The sequence below is a fragment of the Bos indicus x Bos taurus genome, chromosome 19 (genome assembly GCF_003369695.1).
Source record: "Bos indicus x Bos taurus breed Angus x Brahman F1 hybrid chromosome 19, Bos_hybrid_MaternalHap_v2.0, whole genome shotgun sequence".
Lineage (NCBI taxonomy): Eukaryota > Metazoa > Chordata > Mammalia > Artiodactyla > Bovidae > Bos > Bos indicus x Bos taurus.
In genome coordinates, this window is record NC_040094.1 from 56,152,063 (window position 1) to 56,168,687 (window position 16,625).

A 16,625-nucleotide genomic window follows, 5' to 3' on the forward strand; every position below is an offset into this window, starting at 1 on the left:
AATGCGGGGGCCTGGGTTCGATCCCTGGTCAGGGAACTAGATCCCACATGCTGCAACTAGGAGTTCAAATGCTGCAACTAAGACCCAGTGCAGCCAAATAAATAAATATTAGGGGAGAAACGGAGAAGGCAGTGGCAACCCACTTCAGTACTCTTGCCTGGAAAATCCCATGGGCGGAGGAGCCTGGTAGGCTGCAGTCTATGGGGTTGCTAAGAGTCGGACACAACTAAGTGACTTCACTTTCACGCATTGGAGAAGGAAATGGCAACCCACTCCAGCGTCCTTGCCTGGAGAATCCCAGGGACGGGGGAGCCGGGTGGGCTGCCGTCTATGGGGTCGCACAGAGTCGGACACGACTGAAGCGACTTAGCAGCAGCAGCAGGGGAGAAAAAGAGCAGGTCCCAGTACTTTCTTCTGATGACCGCGCTGCCCCGTCTTGGAGAGCAAGCCAGAAGGCCCGCTGGGAAAAGTAACTCACGTCTGGGTTTGGGGCTGCCGTCAGCCAGCCTCGGGTCTGTCTGTCACTAAGGGAACAGCAGCAGTGGGAGAGCAGGAGGGCCCAGCCCCAGCCTGGCAGAGCAGCACTTAACTCACCTCTCCCCTCCCCCTGCTTTTTCCATTAACCAAGCCCCTTCTAATCCAATCATCTTCCTTCCTGGCGAGGCCTGGGAGGCCCCGGGGCAGCTGCTGCCCAGGCTCACAAAGCTGATTATTGAGAAGCATCCAGAGCCCAGGGAAGCCGCCTTCCGCTGTGCCTGTGGGTCATGAGGAAGCGACCCCAAGGTGCAGGAGAATCGAGTCGCATGAAGGCCCTGGATGGGCTGGGAGGCTGAGCAACCGCTGAGGGAAAGGGGGTTAGATCAGGCAGGCCAGGGAGGCTGAGCGGAGAGCAGTGTCGTATTATTAAACTGCCTGTCATTTCTCTGAGGAATTAGTGTGGAAGTGGGCAGGGATGGAGGCGGGCATGCCCACCGTCACAAAGAATTATGGGGAATGATGTCAAGAACAAAAGCTGGTCCCTTGTAAGGCCAGGAAGCAGTGCTTTCCGGCGCTGAGGTCATTTAGTCGCTTCAGTCGTGTCCGACTCTTTGCGACTCCATGAACAGTAGCCCACCAGGCTTCTCTGTCCATTGGATCTTCCAGGCAAGAATACTGGAGTGGGTTGCCATTTCTTTCTCTAGGGGATCTTCCTGTCCCAGGGATCAAACCCGTGTCTCCTGCATTGGCAGGCAGATTCTTCAGCACTGAGCCACCTGGGAAGCTCACAAGGTACAGGTTAAGATTTAGGATTTGCAGACCTCTCACCTAACGGAGACGTGGATTCCAGCAGGGCTGTATCATAGGATGCCAAACAGTGGTCATGGACAGAGGATCAAAGTCACTCAGTAGTAGAGGGGTCGAATCGCTCTCTCTGAGCCAGGACTCAGGCATCCTGGTGCTCAGGCCCTCAATCTGCTCAGAAATGGAGAAGGGACTTCCTTAAGGCTGCTGGGTAATGCAGCAGGCAGGGAGACGCTTAGAGATTAAAGGAGACTAAAGAGACAGGAAAGACAAATGAAATACCTGGTCCTTGATTGGATTCTGGATGGGGTGGGAAGCTATAAAGAATATTTTAGAGATAACTGGATCAAGTTTCAAATGAATGATTTATTAGATCATTTTGTTGTATCAATGCTCACTTTCTTGAGCGTGATGCCGGCATTGTGATTATATAGAAAAATGTCCTTGTTCTTAGGAAGATGCATGCTGAAACATCTAGGGATAACATGTCATGATTCAGATAGTTACACACCCACACACACATACACACACACACGTCATGGGTGTGTATGGAGAGAGAGTACAGAGATGGAAAAATGTTAACAGTTGGTGAATCTAAGTGGAAGGGTATAGGAGAGTTCATTGTATTATTCTTCTCTGTAGGTTTGGGACTTTCCAACATCCAGTGCTGGGAAAGAAGGAACCTGATGGGGAATTTCTCAGGAAAGGGCTTGGTGTTTCAGGCACTCTGAGGGTGCCGATTTGATTGAGCTGCACAGCCTCCTCTGTCTGCCCTCACCATGCAGCTGGGCCCCTGTTAGCCTTTCTGACGGACATTATCTTGCTGTTGGGCCCATCTTAATACCAGCCTTGTCACCACAGGTCTGTCCCCCAGGGAGCTGCAGAGCCCCTAGCCTTCTCAGAATGACCAAGAAGGTAAATCCCATCCCCCATCATCTGTCCTGACCTTTGTTAATTTTTTTTTCTTTGTTGTGTTTTCTTTTCTTTTTCTCTTTTGTGTCCTGAGCTTTGTGATGTCAATGTAGCCCCACTTTCTGTTCTCCTAACAGAAGTCCATTTAGTGGGTGGCCAAACAGGTATCTGGCAGTTGTTCATACCACTTTGAGTCTTGTCCTTTGGGCCGCTCAGGCTCCTATAACACAGAGTACTACTATAGATTGGACTTCACTGGCAGTCCATTGGCTAAGAATCCATGTTTCCACCATAGGCGGTACAGGTTTGATCCCTAGTCAGGGAACTAAAATCCTGAATGCCCTGTGGAGTGGCCAAAAAAAAAAAAAAAATCATTAAACAACAGACATTTATTTCTGCCAGTTCTGAAGTTTGAGGAGTCCAAGATCAACGTACCAGCAGATTCGGTTCCAGATGAGAACCCACTTCCCAGCTAGCTGACTGCTGTGTCCTCACACAGCACAGAGAACACTCACTCAGGCGTCTTCCTCTTCTACTAAGGGCCTAATCTCATCATGGGGCCCCAAGGTCATGACCCCATTAAACCTAATTGCCTCTCGAAGGCCCCACCTCCAAGTGGGGGTTCAGAACTGGGGTTCATATGCTGAACCCCCAGTTCAGCATATGAATTCTGGGGGACACAAAAACAGTCTGGAATGGATCTGGTGGTTTTCTGGGGGTGGAGGGACAGAAATAATCCAAATGTTAGCAAATTGGTGGAAGTAAGTAAGGGAAAAAAGCTGAACACAAAACTGGAATAATGGGACTTCCTGGTGGTCCTGTGGCTAAGACTCCACATTCCCAATGCAAGGGGCCCAGGTTCCATCCTTGGTCAGGGAACTAGATCCCCCATGCACAACGAATATCAAAGATCCAGCATGCCACACGCAACTAAGACCTGGTACAGCGAAATAAATAAACATAAATATTAAAAATTAAAAAAAAGATCATGGGAATAGTCTCTGCACAATAATTACAACAATGTACATCAACAGAGGATGAGATGGTTGGATGGCATCACCGACTCAATGGACATGAGTTTGAGTAAAGTCCGGGAGTTGGTGATGGACAGAGAAGCCTGGGGTGCTGCAGTCCATGGGGTCAAAAAGAGTCCGACATGACAGAGCGACTGAACTGAACATCAACAAAACAAGATGACGCAGAAGGCTGAAAGCAGAGTTCAACATTTAGTCTTGTAAAAGGGTATGTTTTGTAAAGTTCTTTGAAAGCGAAAGTTGCTCAGTCCCATGGAACTCTTTACGACCTCACAGACTGCAGCCTGCCAGACTCCTCTGTCCATGGGATTTTCTAGGCAAGAATACTGGAATGGGTAGCAATTCCCTTCTCCAGGGGATCCTCCCGACCCAGGGATCAAACCCAGCTCTCCCGCATTGCAGGCGGGTTCTTTACTGTCTGAGCCACCAGGGGAGCCCAAAGTTCTTTAAGCCCATAATTTAATTTTTTTCATATGAGAAAGAAATTGGGGCTTTCCTAACAGCTAAATTTTGTTCTTTCTTTCAGCGATAGAGTTTTGTTTGCATGTGAAAAATGTAGCTGTCAGTTAAAATTTTTCTGCTTAATGGGAAAAGTAAATTCCTAAAGAACATACCTTAAGGAAAAAAAAAAAAGTGCCTGGCTTCAAAGAGTTAGAAATAAAACATTGAGCGTGCTCACTTTTAGACAGTTTCTCTTCTGTAGCCCTTTCCTTCCCAGACTACAACGTGGAAGGGCTGAGACCAACTTAGACCTCCGGTGGACATTTTTTCTGAGAAATGCCAAGTCCCTAGTGGCCAGAGCATTTCTGGAACAACCTGAGTCTGACCACGCTCGGTTTTGCCCTTGTTGAGGATAGATAAATGGAACAGGAGTCCGGAAACCTCCTCCTATCAGGCCCTGATGCACAGAGCCACTGGCTGCCCTTCTGATACCTCGCTGCTTGGTCCGAACCAAAAAGGAAGGCTGGGATGATGATAGCAATCATTCCTTCTCTCTCGCCAGGGAGGTGGGCGCATGGGTCCCTTTCTGCTGGCTGCAGTGAATGGCTAAAGAATAGCCAATGAGATTGAAGGCCTGAAGGAAATCGAAATGCAAGAATTCAGGGAACTTGCTTATCTAGTATTTTTGCCTCTGAATAGCCCTGGAGACTTGGGGAAGCCATTTAACTTTGGGTATGAGTTTTCCCATCTACAAAACGGAGGGGTTGAGCTAAAAGGAGGTCTGCAGCCCGGGACTGTTTGCTTTCTAGCCATCAGCTCTTGTTTCATGACCTGGGTAGCAAGTGTGTGTGTGCGTGTGCACGTGTGCTTATTTGGCAGTGTCGAGTCTTAGTTCTGGCGCTCAGAGTCTTAGTTGGTCACGTGGGATCTTTCGCTGGTCACATGGGATCTTTCGCTGGTCACGAGGGATCTTTGGTTGCGGCACGTGGACTCTCTAGTTGTGGCACTTGGGCTTACTTACTCTGCTGCATGTGGGATCTTAGTTCCCCGACCAAGGATCGAACCCAAGTTCCCTGGCATTGCAAGGCAGATTCTTAACCGCTGGACCACCAGGGTTGTCCCTGTTTAATCCTCGCAGACGTTGCTAACCATCTGGCCGACACAGCCCTGAGCCTGGCCTCAGCAAGGGCCTAATTCTGTGACCTCGGCATTAACGCTTTCCCGGCCAAGTTCTTACTTGCTGAACACTCAGAGTCTGTGATCAATCTCAGGACAAGAAAATACCTCTGGCCCAGTGGCCTCCTATGAAAATCAGTAAGCCTACTCTAGGGTCAGACAGTCCTTTATCTTTATTCCTCATGATCTAAAACTGGTTTCCCTTCCTTGGGTAGAGATCTTAAATGCTGGCCATCTGTGTTCTGTTATTATCCTTGGAGTTAGTCATGCTCAAAATTCTTCAGCCTGGCTTTCCCCAACACAATGATCTCATTTCTTCTGACCCTCTCGGATTTGGTCAGTATGATTTAGTCAGACTGATTTGATCAGTCCCTTGGTTTTCCTCCGTGTCCTTGACCTTCTCTGTTAATCCTGAAATGTAGAGACAAGAATTCAACCTAATTCTCACTGATTGAGGGTCTGGTAGATGCCTGATTGCTACCTCAGGGGTTTTTTTGTGTTTTTTTTTTTTTGTGTGTTTTTTTTAATGAAGCTTTTGATGTCCTCTAAATCCTATTTGTAGGAACAGTGCCAAAACCCGTTAATCTGATAGGATTGAATCTGGCAGGCTGATGTCTGAGCCAGACAGAGTGGCTTAGGGTTAGGGTTTGGGGCTTGTGAATGTGCCCTCAATTGGGATCTGAGATCAGAGTCCAGGATGGTCCTTTTAGTCTGGACGTTTGACCACACCATCCTGAGGCCTGACTCCTGGTGCCCTGGGGCGATGTGCAAGTTCTCAATCTCGCTCTGCTCTCCCCCGACCCCTGCCCCTTGAGTTCAAGGATTACCTGGTGCTTTCCTTTTGCTGGAAAATCTCATGCTCATTATATCAAGTGGAGGACTCACATCTGGGCCCGGGCCACCCCTGCCGCCTCCCAGACACATTGACCAACACGGGCGTCCCGGTCAATAACTGCTGATGCAGGACTTCCCTGGTGGTCCAGTGGTTCAGAATTCACCTTCCACTGCACGGGGGGCTTGTGTTTTATCCCTGGTCAGGGAACTAAGACCCCACATGTGCCACAGGCAACTAGGGAACCCATGTGTATGTGTGTATGTGTGTGAATCACTCAGTCATGTCTGACTCTTTGCGACCCTATGGACTGTAGCCCTCCAGGCTCCTCTGTCCGTGGAAACTTCCAGACAAGAATACTGGAGTGGGTTCCCATTTCCTTCTCCGGGGGATCTTCCCAACCCAGGGATCGAACCCAAGTCTCTTGTGTCTCCTGCATTGGCAGGCGGGTTCTTTACCACTGTGCCCCCCCACACACACACCATGGCAAAGACCCAGTGCAGTCAAAAATTAAAGTTAATTAATTAATTTAAAAATAGCTGAGGATGTCAAAATATATACACCCAGCCCAGCACCATCCCAGCGGCCTCTTGGACATCCCCCTTGTCCTCTCTAATGAGCACCGCAGGTAGCAAATCCGTTCTCCTGCGTAAAGCCCCTTAGTGGCTGATAGAATAAACCTCACCCTCTTACCCGGGCCCCTGAGGCCCAGCAGGACCCCACCTCAGACTTTTCTTCAGCCACCCGCCTCTGCTCAGCCCACACGCTAGGGCTGGCGGACCCTCCCCGACCTAGATCCTCACGGTTGCTCCTCCTCCCCCCGTATCAAGTCTCTATGTCCTTGACCACCTTGGCGGATATGCATTCCCCCAACACGGCTACCATCTGGGCTGACTTCCTTCTCAGCGCTCAGCCCAGGCTGAGGTCATCTTTTGTTTCAGCCTATGCTGTCGGCCACGGCGGGATGTCAGTGCGTGAGAACAGGGTCCTTGCCTGCCATGTCCAGAGCCACATCCCCAGCTCCTAAACAGACTTGGCAGACACTGGCACCCCCAAAGTACCTGCTGATTGAATAAGCTGCAATAATAACAAAAAGACAAGAAAACTCTGTCAGTTCCTGCTGACAGGCAGGCTCTGCCTCCCCGCAGAACCGCCCTGGGCAGCAGGAGTCTACTTCTCTATGTGCCCAGGGTCTTGCGTGTCACCTGCCTGCAGAGCATCCCTAAAGTCATGTATTATGCTCCAAAGAGGCATACGGCTCTGTAAGCTGGTGATCCCCCCGATGTAAGACGAGTTCAAACACAGACTGGATAACTGGCAATTCATCAAAGGTTTGATCAATGGCCGTTTTCTATTGGGTAGAAGCCACATTAAATCAGGGGCCTCCTAACATTTTTGAAAAAGAGTTATTCGTTTATTTTTGGCTATGCCAGGTCTTCCTTGCTGCACGCGGGCTTTCTCTTAGTTGTGGCGAGTGGGGGCTTCTCTCCGTTGCGTGCGCAGGCCTCTCTTGCTACGGAGCACAGGCCCTCGAGCTGGAGGGCTTCGGTAGTTGCGGCTCGTGGGCTTTGGAGCTTGGGCTCATTAGTTGTGATGCATGACAGGCTTAGTTGCGCCATGGCTTGTGGGATCTTCCTGGACCAGGGGTCAAACCCTTGTCCCCTGCATTGGTAGGGGGATTCTTAACCACTAGACCACCAGGGAAGCCTACCTTCTAAGACATTTTAAAAGCCTCAATACCTTTTACCCTCCTCAGTCTTATACAGACGGAAGTCCAGTGCGTGGAGGAAAAGTGGAACTGCTCTGGGTGGTGGTGGGGGTGGTCTCAGCCCCTTTGCTCCTCCCTCTCCCCTCGCAGTGGTCCCTGCAGCAGTTCCACATGGCTCCAGGGCTCAGCCGACCGAGGGTAGGATAACTGAGCTCAAGATCGTCCAAGTTGGATCCAGTGATCTCAGAAGACCCTGTTCAGGGGAAGGAGGAGGGCTCAGGGGTGAACAGCCAAGGACAGATCCGTACCTGAGGCTGTGGTCCCAAGGATGACCCTGCGTTCCAGCCCACGCTCTCCCCACCAGCCATGCATGGCGGGTGGGAGGGGACAGCACTTCCCAGGAAGCTCTTAGACACTGACCTCACTGAGTCTGGAAGCCAGAGAGCTTCAAAAGCCAGGGGATTCTTGGATTGAACGTGGCAACCACCATTATGGGGCTTTGAGAAGGAAACACATGATAAAGTTATCATTTTAAGATATCCTCAGAAGAGATGATGGCAGGAGAGTGGAGTACCTGTGGTGCCCATGAAGGTACTGGGTGATTGAGGCAGGAGTGGGGAGAAGGAAGAGGAGGATCCTAGATGGCTTTCCAAGGCAGGGAGAACGGGTTCAATCCCTAGTTAGGGAACTAAGATCCCACCTGCCACGTGTCATGGCCCCATAAAAAGGAAACGGCAGGTTGGCATTTACATTCCCAGGCCATGATGAAGAATCAAGATGCTGTGACTGCAGGGAAAATTAGGCAGGTTGAGAAGGACCAGTCTGAAGCATGGGATTTAAGTTCCTTGTCACAGGGGATGAGCCTTTTCTAGCTGCACGTGTGGAGCTGGCCTGAGTGGCCTCAGCTTGGAGCTCTCATCTGGAGGCAGGGGTGGCAGAGTTGTTTTGATGGTGCAGGCAAAGAGCAGCCTGGCCGTGACCTCTGCCGGCCCATCCTCCCCAGCCAGCACCTGCCCATCACCAACGCCCCGGGCACTGGCGCCGGCTCTGCTGCTGTCTCGGCTCACCCCACAGCCGACGCTCCCCTCTGAGTGCCGAAGATGAGCAGCCTGACTGCCTGATGAAATCCTCCTGGAAGGACTGCCAGCAATGTCGAATCCGCTTGAGCCGGGAGGCAGCCCCTGAGTCTTGCCTGTTCTCGGGGCCTCTCTCAGAAACCTTCTCTGGAGACCAGGCGGTTGATTGGCCTGTCCCAGACTGCGGCCCAGGGCAAGGGATGCTGTGGGCCCCTGAGAGCTTCCTGTTATCTCAGTCTTTGCCTCCACAGGGGAGCTGGGCCTCCTCGATGACTGCCTGGTGGAGCCCTGGTCCTCCAGGTTTAAAATCAGTCTGGATTAACTGGGAGGGGGGTGGAGACGGGGGTGTTGGTGCAGCTCAGGTGGGTGGTCTCAGGGTCCAACAGACCCTGTTTGCAGGACCCCAGGGCAGACTCACCTCCTTAGGCAGAAAGAGAGTCAGACAGACAAAAAGACATCTGTCTCTGTAGGCACCTCTCCCTATCTCTGCTCCACCTCTCCCTATCTCTGCTCCATTTGAGCCTGTGTATCAGCCAGGGCAGCCATAAATGGCAATGAGCTGTCTGCAGCGTGTGCCTCTGGCTCCTAGGGGCTCCAAGAAGCCTTCTTCCAAGCCCCTCTGTGTCCTACAGCCTCCTACCCGTCCCCTCTGCCACCCCTCCCCTCTTGGCCTCTCGGGGACCCTTGTCTTGGGCTTCTGGCCTTGGTGAGGCTGTCAGGAGGCTGTCCCTCCACCTGCCTTCACTGGTGGAAGAGCTGAATTAGAAAATTAACCCAGGGAGTTCTCTGGTGGCCCAGTGGTTAAGACTGTATGCTCCCAATGCATGGGGCATGGGTTCAATCCCTGGTTCGGGAACTAGATATATAAGCTTTGATATTTGGTCACCTGATGCGAACAGCTGACTCATTGGAAAAGTCCCTGATGCTGGGAAGGATTGAGGGCAGAAAGAGAAGAGGATGAGATGGCTGGATGGCATCATGCATCAGGCTGGATGCCCTGGACGTGAACTTGGGCAAATTCTAGGAGATGGTGAGGGACAGGGAGGCCTGGCATGCTGCAGTCCATGGACATGGAGTCACAAAGAGTCTCTCTCTATATATATATGTATATAAAGTAGCGGAGGAGGCAATGGCATCCCACTCCAGTACTCTTGCCTGGAGAATCCCAGGGACGGGGGAGCCTGGTGGGCTGACGTCTCTGGGGTCGCACAGAGTCAGACACCACTGAAGTGACTTAGCAGCAGCAGCCTCAGCAGCATATAAACTAGTCTCTAAGACGCTGGTCAGTGAGCTGACTGGGGTGTGGTCTCGGCCTCGGGCCTGCTGTGGGGGACCAGCATGATGAACCCCTGCACTCAGTCCCTCCTGCCTCCTGTCTTGCCAGCGCATCCCCACGTACTGCTCCCAACTTCAGCTCTTATCTTCTTTCTCCCCATTTTTAAATTCCCGGTGGCTCCTCAGTACCTTGTCCCATGTGAGTTCTCTGATCCAGGCCCTGCTTTCCTGGCCTCCCACACCCTCCCTGCGGTCACACCAGACGCCAAGGAGTCACTGAAAAAGCTGTGATGTTCCAGGCCTGGCCAGCTCTTCTCAGACCCAGCTCAGGATTCTCGTCCCTCCTGAGGCCTCGCCTGCACCACTCGGGCTCAGCTGAGCTCTCCTCCTTAGCCCCACCCAGGGATCGAACCTGGGCCCAGAAGTGAGCGTGCTGAGTCCCAACCATTGGACCACCAGGGAATTCCCAGTAAAGTCCTTACTGAGACAAAGGCTTCGACGTTTTGCACACGGTCTCACTTTATTCTTTTCCTTCGCGGTTGTGCACACAGCTCGCCATCTTGAAGCGCAGAGCACTGGACTGAGGCTAAGAGCTCCCACCTCCAGAAGGGCTTCCATGGTTGTCTCAGTCACTCTGTTTCTGAAACCTGCCCCTCTTGTTGTCGGTATCAGCACGTTTGGTTTTTTGGGTTTGCTCTGTTTGTTTGGGGTTATTTTTTGGCCCCAGGGCATGGCTTGCAGGGTCTTAAGTTTTCCAGCCAGAGACTGAACCCGTGCCCTCCACAGTGAAAGCGCTGAGTTCTAACCACTGGACCGCCCGGGAGGTCCCCAGCACTTTTGTCTTACTGCCGGGTGCACACTTTTAATAAACTAAGGGCAAAATGCAACGAATGATATTTTTTTTAACTTTTTTTTTTTTTTTAATAATGGAAGCCGAATATTCTGTTATCTAAAAGCCCAGTAAGTAACCACCTCCCTGGAGCAGCCCCCACTCCCCATCCCCTGCTGCTGAGCAGCTGGTATGTCAAACAGGCAACAGCCTCCTGGCAGAACTTGAGATGTTCTGGGCTTGCAGAGAGGGATGTGAGTGGACAGTGACAGTGGTCAGGACTCTGGATGTTGGTGACAGAAACTCAGCTTAGGTGAGCTTTCGTGGAACCAGGATTTGAGTCGCTCACGTACCGGGGAGGCTGGGGTAGAATGACCTCGGGGCAAATCACAGCCAGGGACTCTCCACCCGGTGACCCTGGGTCACCCCCAGCTCCCAAGCTCTCAGCTCTGGGACCAGAGGTTCTTTGTGCCCAAGCAGAAATCGGGCCCATGGTTCATATCCGCCTGTCAAATCCATCACAGGGCATGGCGGGGGTGGGGTGGTCTGACTGCCTGTCTGGCAGTTCCCACCAGGACCACAGGCTTCAAGGAACACCTTTTGAAAGAAGAGGGTTTCTGTGCAGGCAGAAAAGAGTAAATGGCCGATTCAGCAGTGTTTCCAAACGTCAAGTCTCACCATAAGAAATCTATTTAAATTGCACCCACGTTTATAAAGTCACAGAAGCTTTTTAAAAAGGTATCTACCTCTACCACACATACACACACACCAGTATTTGTCTTTAATTCTGGGATACAGGGTGCCCCCAAAGTCTTGTGCAGTTTTAAGTCTTAATAACTTAAGAAGTGTAAATGCTACAAACCTACAAAACACATCGGTTGAGTATTTACTTATTTAAATTCCTTTTATACTTAGTTTCCTGACATTTGAATGCTGTGTTTTTCATTTTAAGTCTTTGTAAGTGCCAGAATCCAGACAGACAGGGCAGCTAGAGGAGTCTCCTCTGGGCATCTCAGACACCGGGTCGACCTCCCTTGAGGTCACGTCCAAACTGTCACGTGTGCATCAAATCCCATAAGATCACGGGGCTGAAATCACAAAGGCAATCCTATTAGTCACTGACCATCCGCCCATGAATATTTTTTCAAAGTCTAGAAACCAACTAGAGCCACTGGACGGTGGTATTATGTGAGTCTGGATAAGAAACGTCAACATATTTTAAATGTAAATAACCTTTCAAATGTCATTTTGGGAGATGTTTGGAGCATTTGTGCTCCTAACGTTATTAAATCTTAAAACCACACTGAGACATTGACTGCACATTTTTAAAATACTAGTAGCAACCTCTAAGTTGCTTTCATGACCCACCAATGGGTTACAGCCAGTTTTTTTTTTTAGATTTTTTTTTTTTTTGACATGGGCTATTTTTAACGCCTTTATTGAATGTGTTACAGTATTGCTTCTGTTGTTTATGTTCTGGCTTTTTGGTGGTGGGGCATGTGGGATCTTAGGTCCCCAACCAGGGATCAAACCCGCACTCCCTGCGTTGGAGGATGAAGTCTTAACCACTGAACTGCCAGGGAAGTCCAGTTTTGAAAAGCACCACACTTCAAAAGTCAAGAGCAGAATTCAAATGTAAACTGGCCTTTCCCCAAGGGAGTGTTGGCAGATCAAATGACGCTGCCTCCCTTTGGACTAAAGAAGTCTGCATCAGTTCTTGAATTTCCCCTCTTGCATGGCAATTATCTGGGTTTATATCTTTCCTACTGGATGGTGAGTTCCTTCACAAAGGGAGTGTGCTCGCTTTTTTGTTGTTTTTCCTTTAACCTTCGTGTCCCTCACACACAATAGGAGAATTGGTCTCCTCTCTAGTCTTGATATTAGGCTTATTTCTGGGCTACAGCTCTGATTAGATTCATCTGTTTTTTTTCTTTTTCCCTTCTTTCTTTTCTTAAAGGAAAATATATGTAAAATAGCCTCAGGCTCACTGTTCAGCGATCCCTGTGTAGCATTTTAAAAGTGCAGTTCATGTGTATTATTAGAAAATCCAAATTATACTGAAATGGGTAAGATGGAAGGAAAGGCCGCCCCCACCAGCTCCTCTCTCCAAAGGCAGTCGCGGTTAATGGCATCTTGGACGTGCTTCTAGAAAACATTTTCTCCACATTTATGAGTGTGTGTGTGTGTGTGTGTGAGTCGCTCAGTTGTGCCTGACTCTTTGCAACCTCATGGACTGCACCCAGCCAGGCTCCTCTGTCCATGGAATTTTCCAGGCAAGAATACTGGAGTGAGTTGCCATTTCCTTCTCCAGAGGATCTTTCTGACCCAGGGATCGAACCCATGTCTCCTGCTTGGCAGCTGGATTCTTTACCACTGAGCCACCTGGGAAGCCCCAGGTGGTGCTGAGCTGCATGTAAACTGCTAAGTGGAGAAGAACCAGCTCCCGCCTCCCACGCTGCTCCTCCTGGAGGCATCTTGTGGGGTCCCTCAAAAGAGAGTTACAAGAGACCCAAGGGAAACCTTTTGGGTTTGCCACTTACAACTTGCTTTTTTTTTTTTTTAATATTAATTATTTTGGCTGTATCAGGTCTTAGTTGCAGCATGTGGGATCTTTTAGTCAGGGGATGTGGGGTCTAGTTCCCTGACCAGGCATCGAACCCGCTTCCCCAGAGCATGGGGTCTTAGCCACTGGACCAGGAGGGGAGTGCCATGACTTGCTATTGGGCTTGTGCAAACTTTGTCTCCCAGCTTAGCTTGCTCTGATTTGGCCGGGAGCCTGCCTGCGCATTTTGCAGAGGCTGCAGACCGCTGGACCCAGGGGCTCAGAGCCTGAAGGCCTGGGTCTGGCTTGTCAGCTGTGCTGCCCCGTCCCCTGTGGGGCAGCCGTTCACGTCTGCGCTCCCCTCTCCTCCTCCTTCCTGCTCTGCCCTGTCTGCCGCTGGGCTTCCTCGGTCTCCTCCCCGCGCCCTTCAGTCCCTCAGCTCCCCCACCACCTCCCTCTCATCCTCCAACATTCCTGCAAGTTGAAGTCACCCCTTCCTCTCCACCAAGGCCATCCCGGGACATTCCTTCCAGCCTGCTGTTTATTTTGTCCGTGCATCCATGGGAGAGAACTGGGCTGAGGGAGGTGGAGTTCCAATTTTGGGAAAATGCGATCTGAAACGGTCAGGGACTGAGAAGAGGTTGGAGGAAGCAGAGATGGAGACTGTGAGCACAAACACGGCTGCTCTGTGATGGTTGGCCCGGCCCGGACTCCAGAGACCCCACCAGCTTTCCTCTCTTGCCTTTTGGGTTTTGTTTGGGGTTTTTTTGGCTGCACTGTGTCTTTGTTGCGACGCGTGGGCTTTCTCTAGTTGTGGCACACGGGGCTTCTCTCTAGTTTTGGCACACCGGCTCCAGGGCGTACACGCTTAGTTGCTCTGCAGCATGTGGGATCTTAGTTCCCGGACCAGGGATCGAACCAGCATCCCCTGCGCTGGAACATGGATGCTTAACCACTGGACCACCAGGGAAGTCCCACGTGCCCTTTGTTCTGCTCACTGTAGTGGGAGGTGGGGGTCACCCAGTCCACTTGTCAAAGTGGCACCCACCACTTGACCTACCTGGAAAAGGCAAAGGAGCCACAGTGTCAAGGTGAAAACATGGCTCCTTGGCCTAGAGTCTCCCCGCCGTCACCTCGGACAACCGGCACTCACACTGACGTTCCTGTTTCTACCTGCTGTTGACCGTGGCCCCTTCTCAGGAAGGACCTCCCAACCACGCTCAAAGGACAGTGCGGGTGCTGTGCGTGATCAAGCTGTCCCTGGGCGGCCCCTGCCTCTCCCCAAGACGCCCCATGTCCCCGAGGTCCACTTCCAGTCCACAAGCACATCTCTCCCAACAGCAGATCCAGGGGTCAGGTCACTTTAACCAAGGGGTCAAACACCGAATGACGGTATCGAAGAGTAAACCGGGTGCCTGGGCACTGACCCTTCTCCTTGTCTTGCAGGAAGCGGAGCAGGAGCTGGACGGTGAGGAGGGTTCACCGCAGGCAGGGCCTGAGGAGGAAGACGGTGAGTGGGACCCGGTCTCCAGGTTGCACAGTGCTGCCCCCGGAGGCCGGCATTATCGCCTCTGGCTGACACTGAGGTCGGAGCCTGCTCCTCTCTGATCCCACCTTCGCACCCATCTCCCTGCTCACCTGCTTTGCTCCTTTGGCCATCGCTTTTCTATCTATACCATATGCGTGCCTGTATGCTGAATTGCTTCAGTCGTGTCTGACTCTTTGTGACCCTATGGACTATAGCCCACCAGGCTTCTCTGTCTATGGGATTCTCCAGGCAAGAATACTGGAGTGGGTTGCCATGCCCTCCTCCAGGGGATCTTCCTGACCCAGGGATCAAACCCGAGTCTCTTATGTCTCCTGCATTGGCAGGTGGGTTCTTTACCATTAGCACCACCTGGGAAGCCCATCTATACAATATGAGTTGTCTGTAAATACAGACGGCCCATCACTGACCTTCTATTTCCTGCGGTGCCTAACGCCCTTCTCACCCCGACTTTGTGCATTTCATGTTTCTCTCAAATACCTCGGACCTATTTCACAGAGACTAAAGCCACTTTCAGGGCCACCTCTTGGGTTCTGCAGGTTAAGGTTCCCTGGAGACGAAATGTCTGATTTCCAAGCAGCTCTAGCTGACCAACCAGACCTGTGTGGCCCTCAGATCCTAGGTAGCCGGTGGGAGAAACAGGGAGTGACCGGGAGCCTTGAGGAAATGGACCAGTTCAGACTTAACTGGGTGGAAAGCAGTGTGTTTGCTCTGGGCACCCACGGGGACCAGCGCCCCAGACAGATGGGACCCAACACAGGGTGGGGCCTCTGCTGGATCTGTCATGTTTTATTTCTTTATTAAAAAAAAAAAAAGGAAGAAGAAGAAGCTGAAGCAAAAATAGCAAAATGTCAGCATTGGTCAAATCTATATGGCATGTACACCGAGGACTTATTACTCGCTGTACTTTTGTGTACGTTTGAAATATTCAGGCTTTTTTAAAAGGGGGGATTGTTGCTGTGATTTTTAAGTCAACAGCTGGCAGGGGCCCCGGAAAGAGAGGGCTGCAGGAATGCAGTAACCGGGGCTGGTGGTGTGGGCCAGGCGGCCAGCGTTGGGCTGGGACTGGGGGAGGGTGTATCTGAGGAGGCTTCCCCCACCAGGAGGCTTCCCCCACCAGGAGGCCCTGCAGGAAAGGGCCTTGGGTTTCTATCCAGACAGCTTTAGAGGAAGGGGGTGGGGCAGAAGGCTGAGGTGGGGGGGTTATCAGCCCCTTGCTAGGGGCTCCCTTTCTGCTGCTGCTGGTTCTCTCAGATCGTCTGCAGAAACCACGGCCCTGAGGCCTGTCTCTGCCACGTTATTGGATCCTATTAGTGATTTGGGAATGCAGAAGGCAAAAGCCAAGGCTGCTGGTAGCCCCAGGGGGCCAGGACAAGGGGAGGCTCAGCAGACCCCTCTTCTGGAACACTCTCAGACGTGCAGCCCCACACCTAGCCATGTGCAGGGTCAACAGGGCCCTCCCTCCTTATCTGACTGCTGCTCCTGGACCTTGCCCATCCCCCAGGCGGCCTCCTGGCAGCCCTCTGGAGGCCGAGGCTGGAGAGGTGTAGGGCTCCAGCTGTCAGAAGCGCACAGGAGAGGCCCCCAGGCCCTCTGCAGTGAGCAGTTCCGCTTGCTAATTAATTAGTGTTCGCCAAGGTGCCTTCCCTAAGTGACTGGGTGGATTCACAGAAGACGGCATGAGGAAGGCCCCCTCCCTGGGAGGCTCTCACGTTGAACCCCTCCCTGGTCTAGCCGCCTTGGATGTGGCTGTGTGTCCCTCTGTCACCATTACGGGAGTAAGCAAAAGCCTTTTTAAGTGGTTTGTTCTCTCCGGCTCGGGAGAGAAGCATTATCAGACCCACCCCACAGGTTGGAAACCTTGAGCAGTACTCAGCTGGCAGCATTTTTCTGCTTTATGTTTCTAAAACATAGCAACACCATGACCTTGACATCGAGGTTAATCCATTTTCTTTGTCCGTTGCCTCTTCCTG

At 51.5% G+C, this 16,625-nt stretch overlaps 1 protein-coding gene across 4 annotated transcripts in view; it reads left to right on the forward strand.

Moving 5' to 3' along the window:
- Positions 1-16,625, forward strand: part of MXRA7 (matrix remodeling associated 7) — a 31,611-nt gene that overhangs the window by 2,593 nt on the left and 12,393 nt on the right. For 3 of the 4 annotated variants that reach the window (XM_027518569.1, XM_027518570.1, XM_027518571.1), the window contains exon 2: positions 14,553-14,616. In XM_027518569.1, the coding sequence (XP_027374370.1) occupies positions 14,553-14,616 (64 nt within the window). Of the gene's footprint in view, positions 1-13,731; positions 13,772-14,552; positions 14,617-16,625 lie in introns of those variants that run through there. The other variant, XR_003506856.1, reaches the window with a different exon arrangement.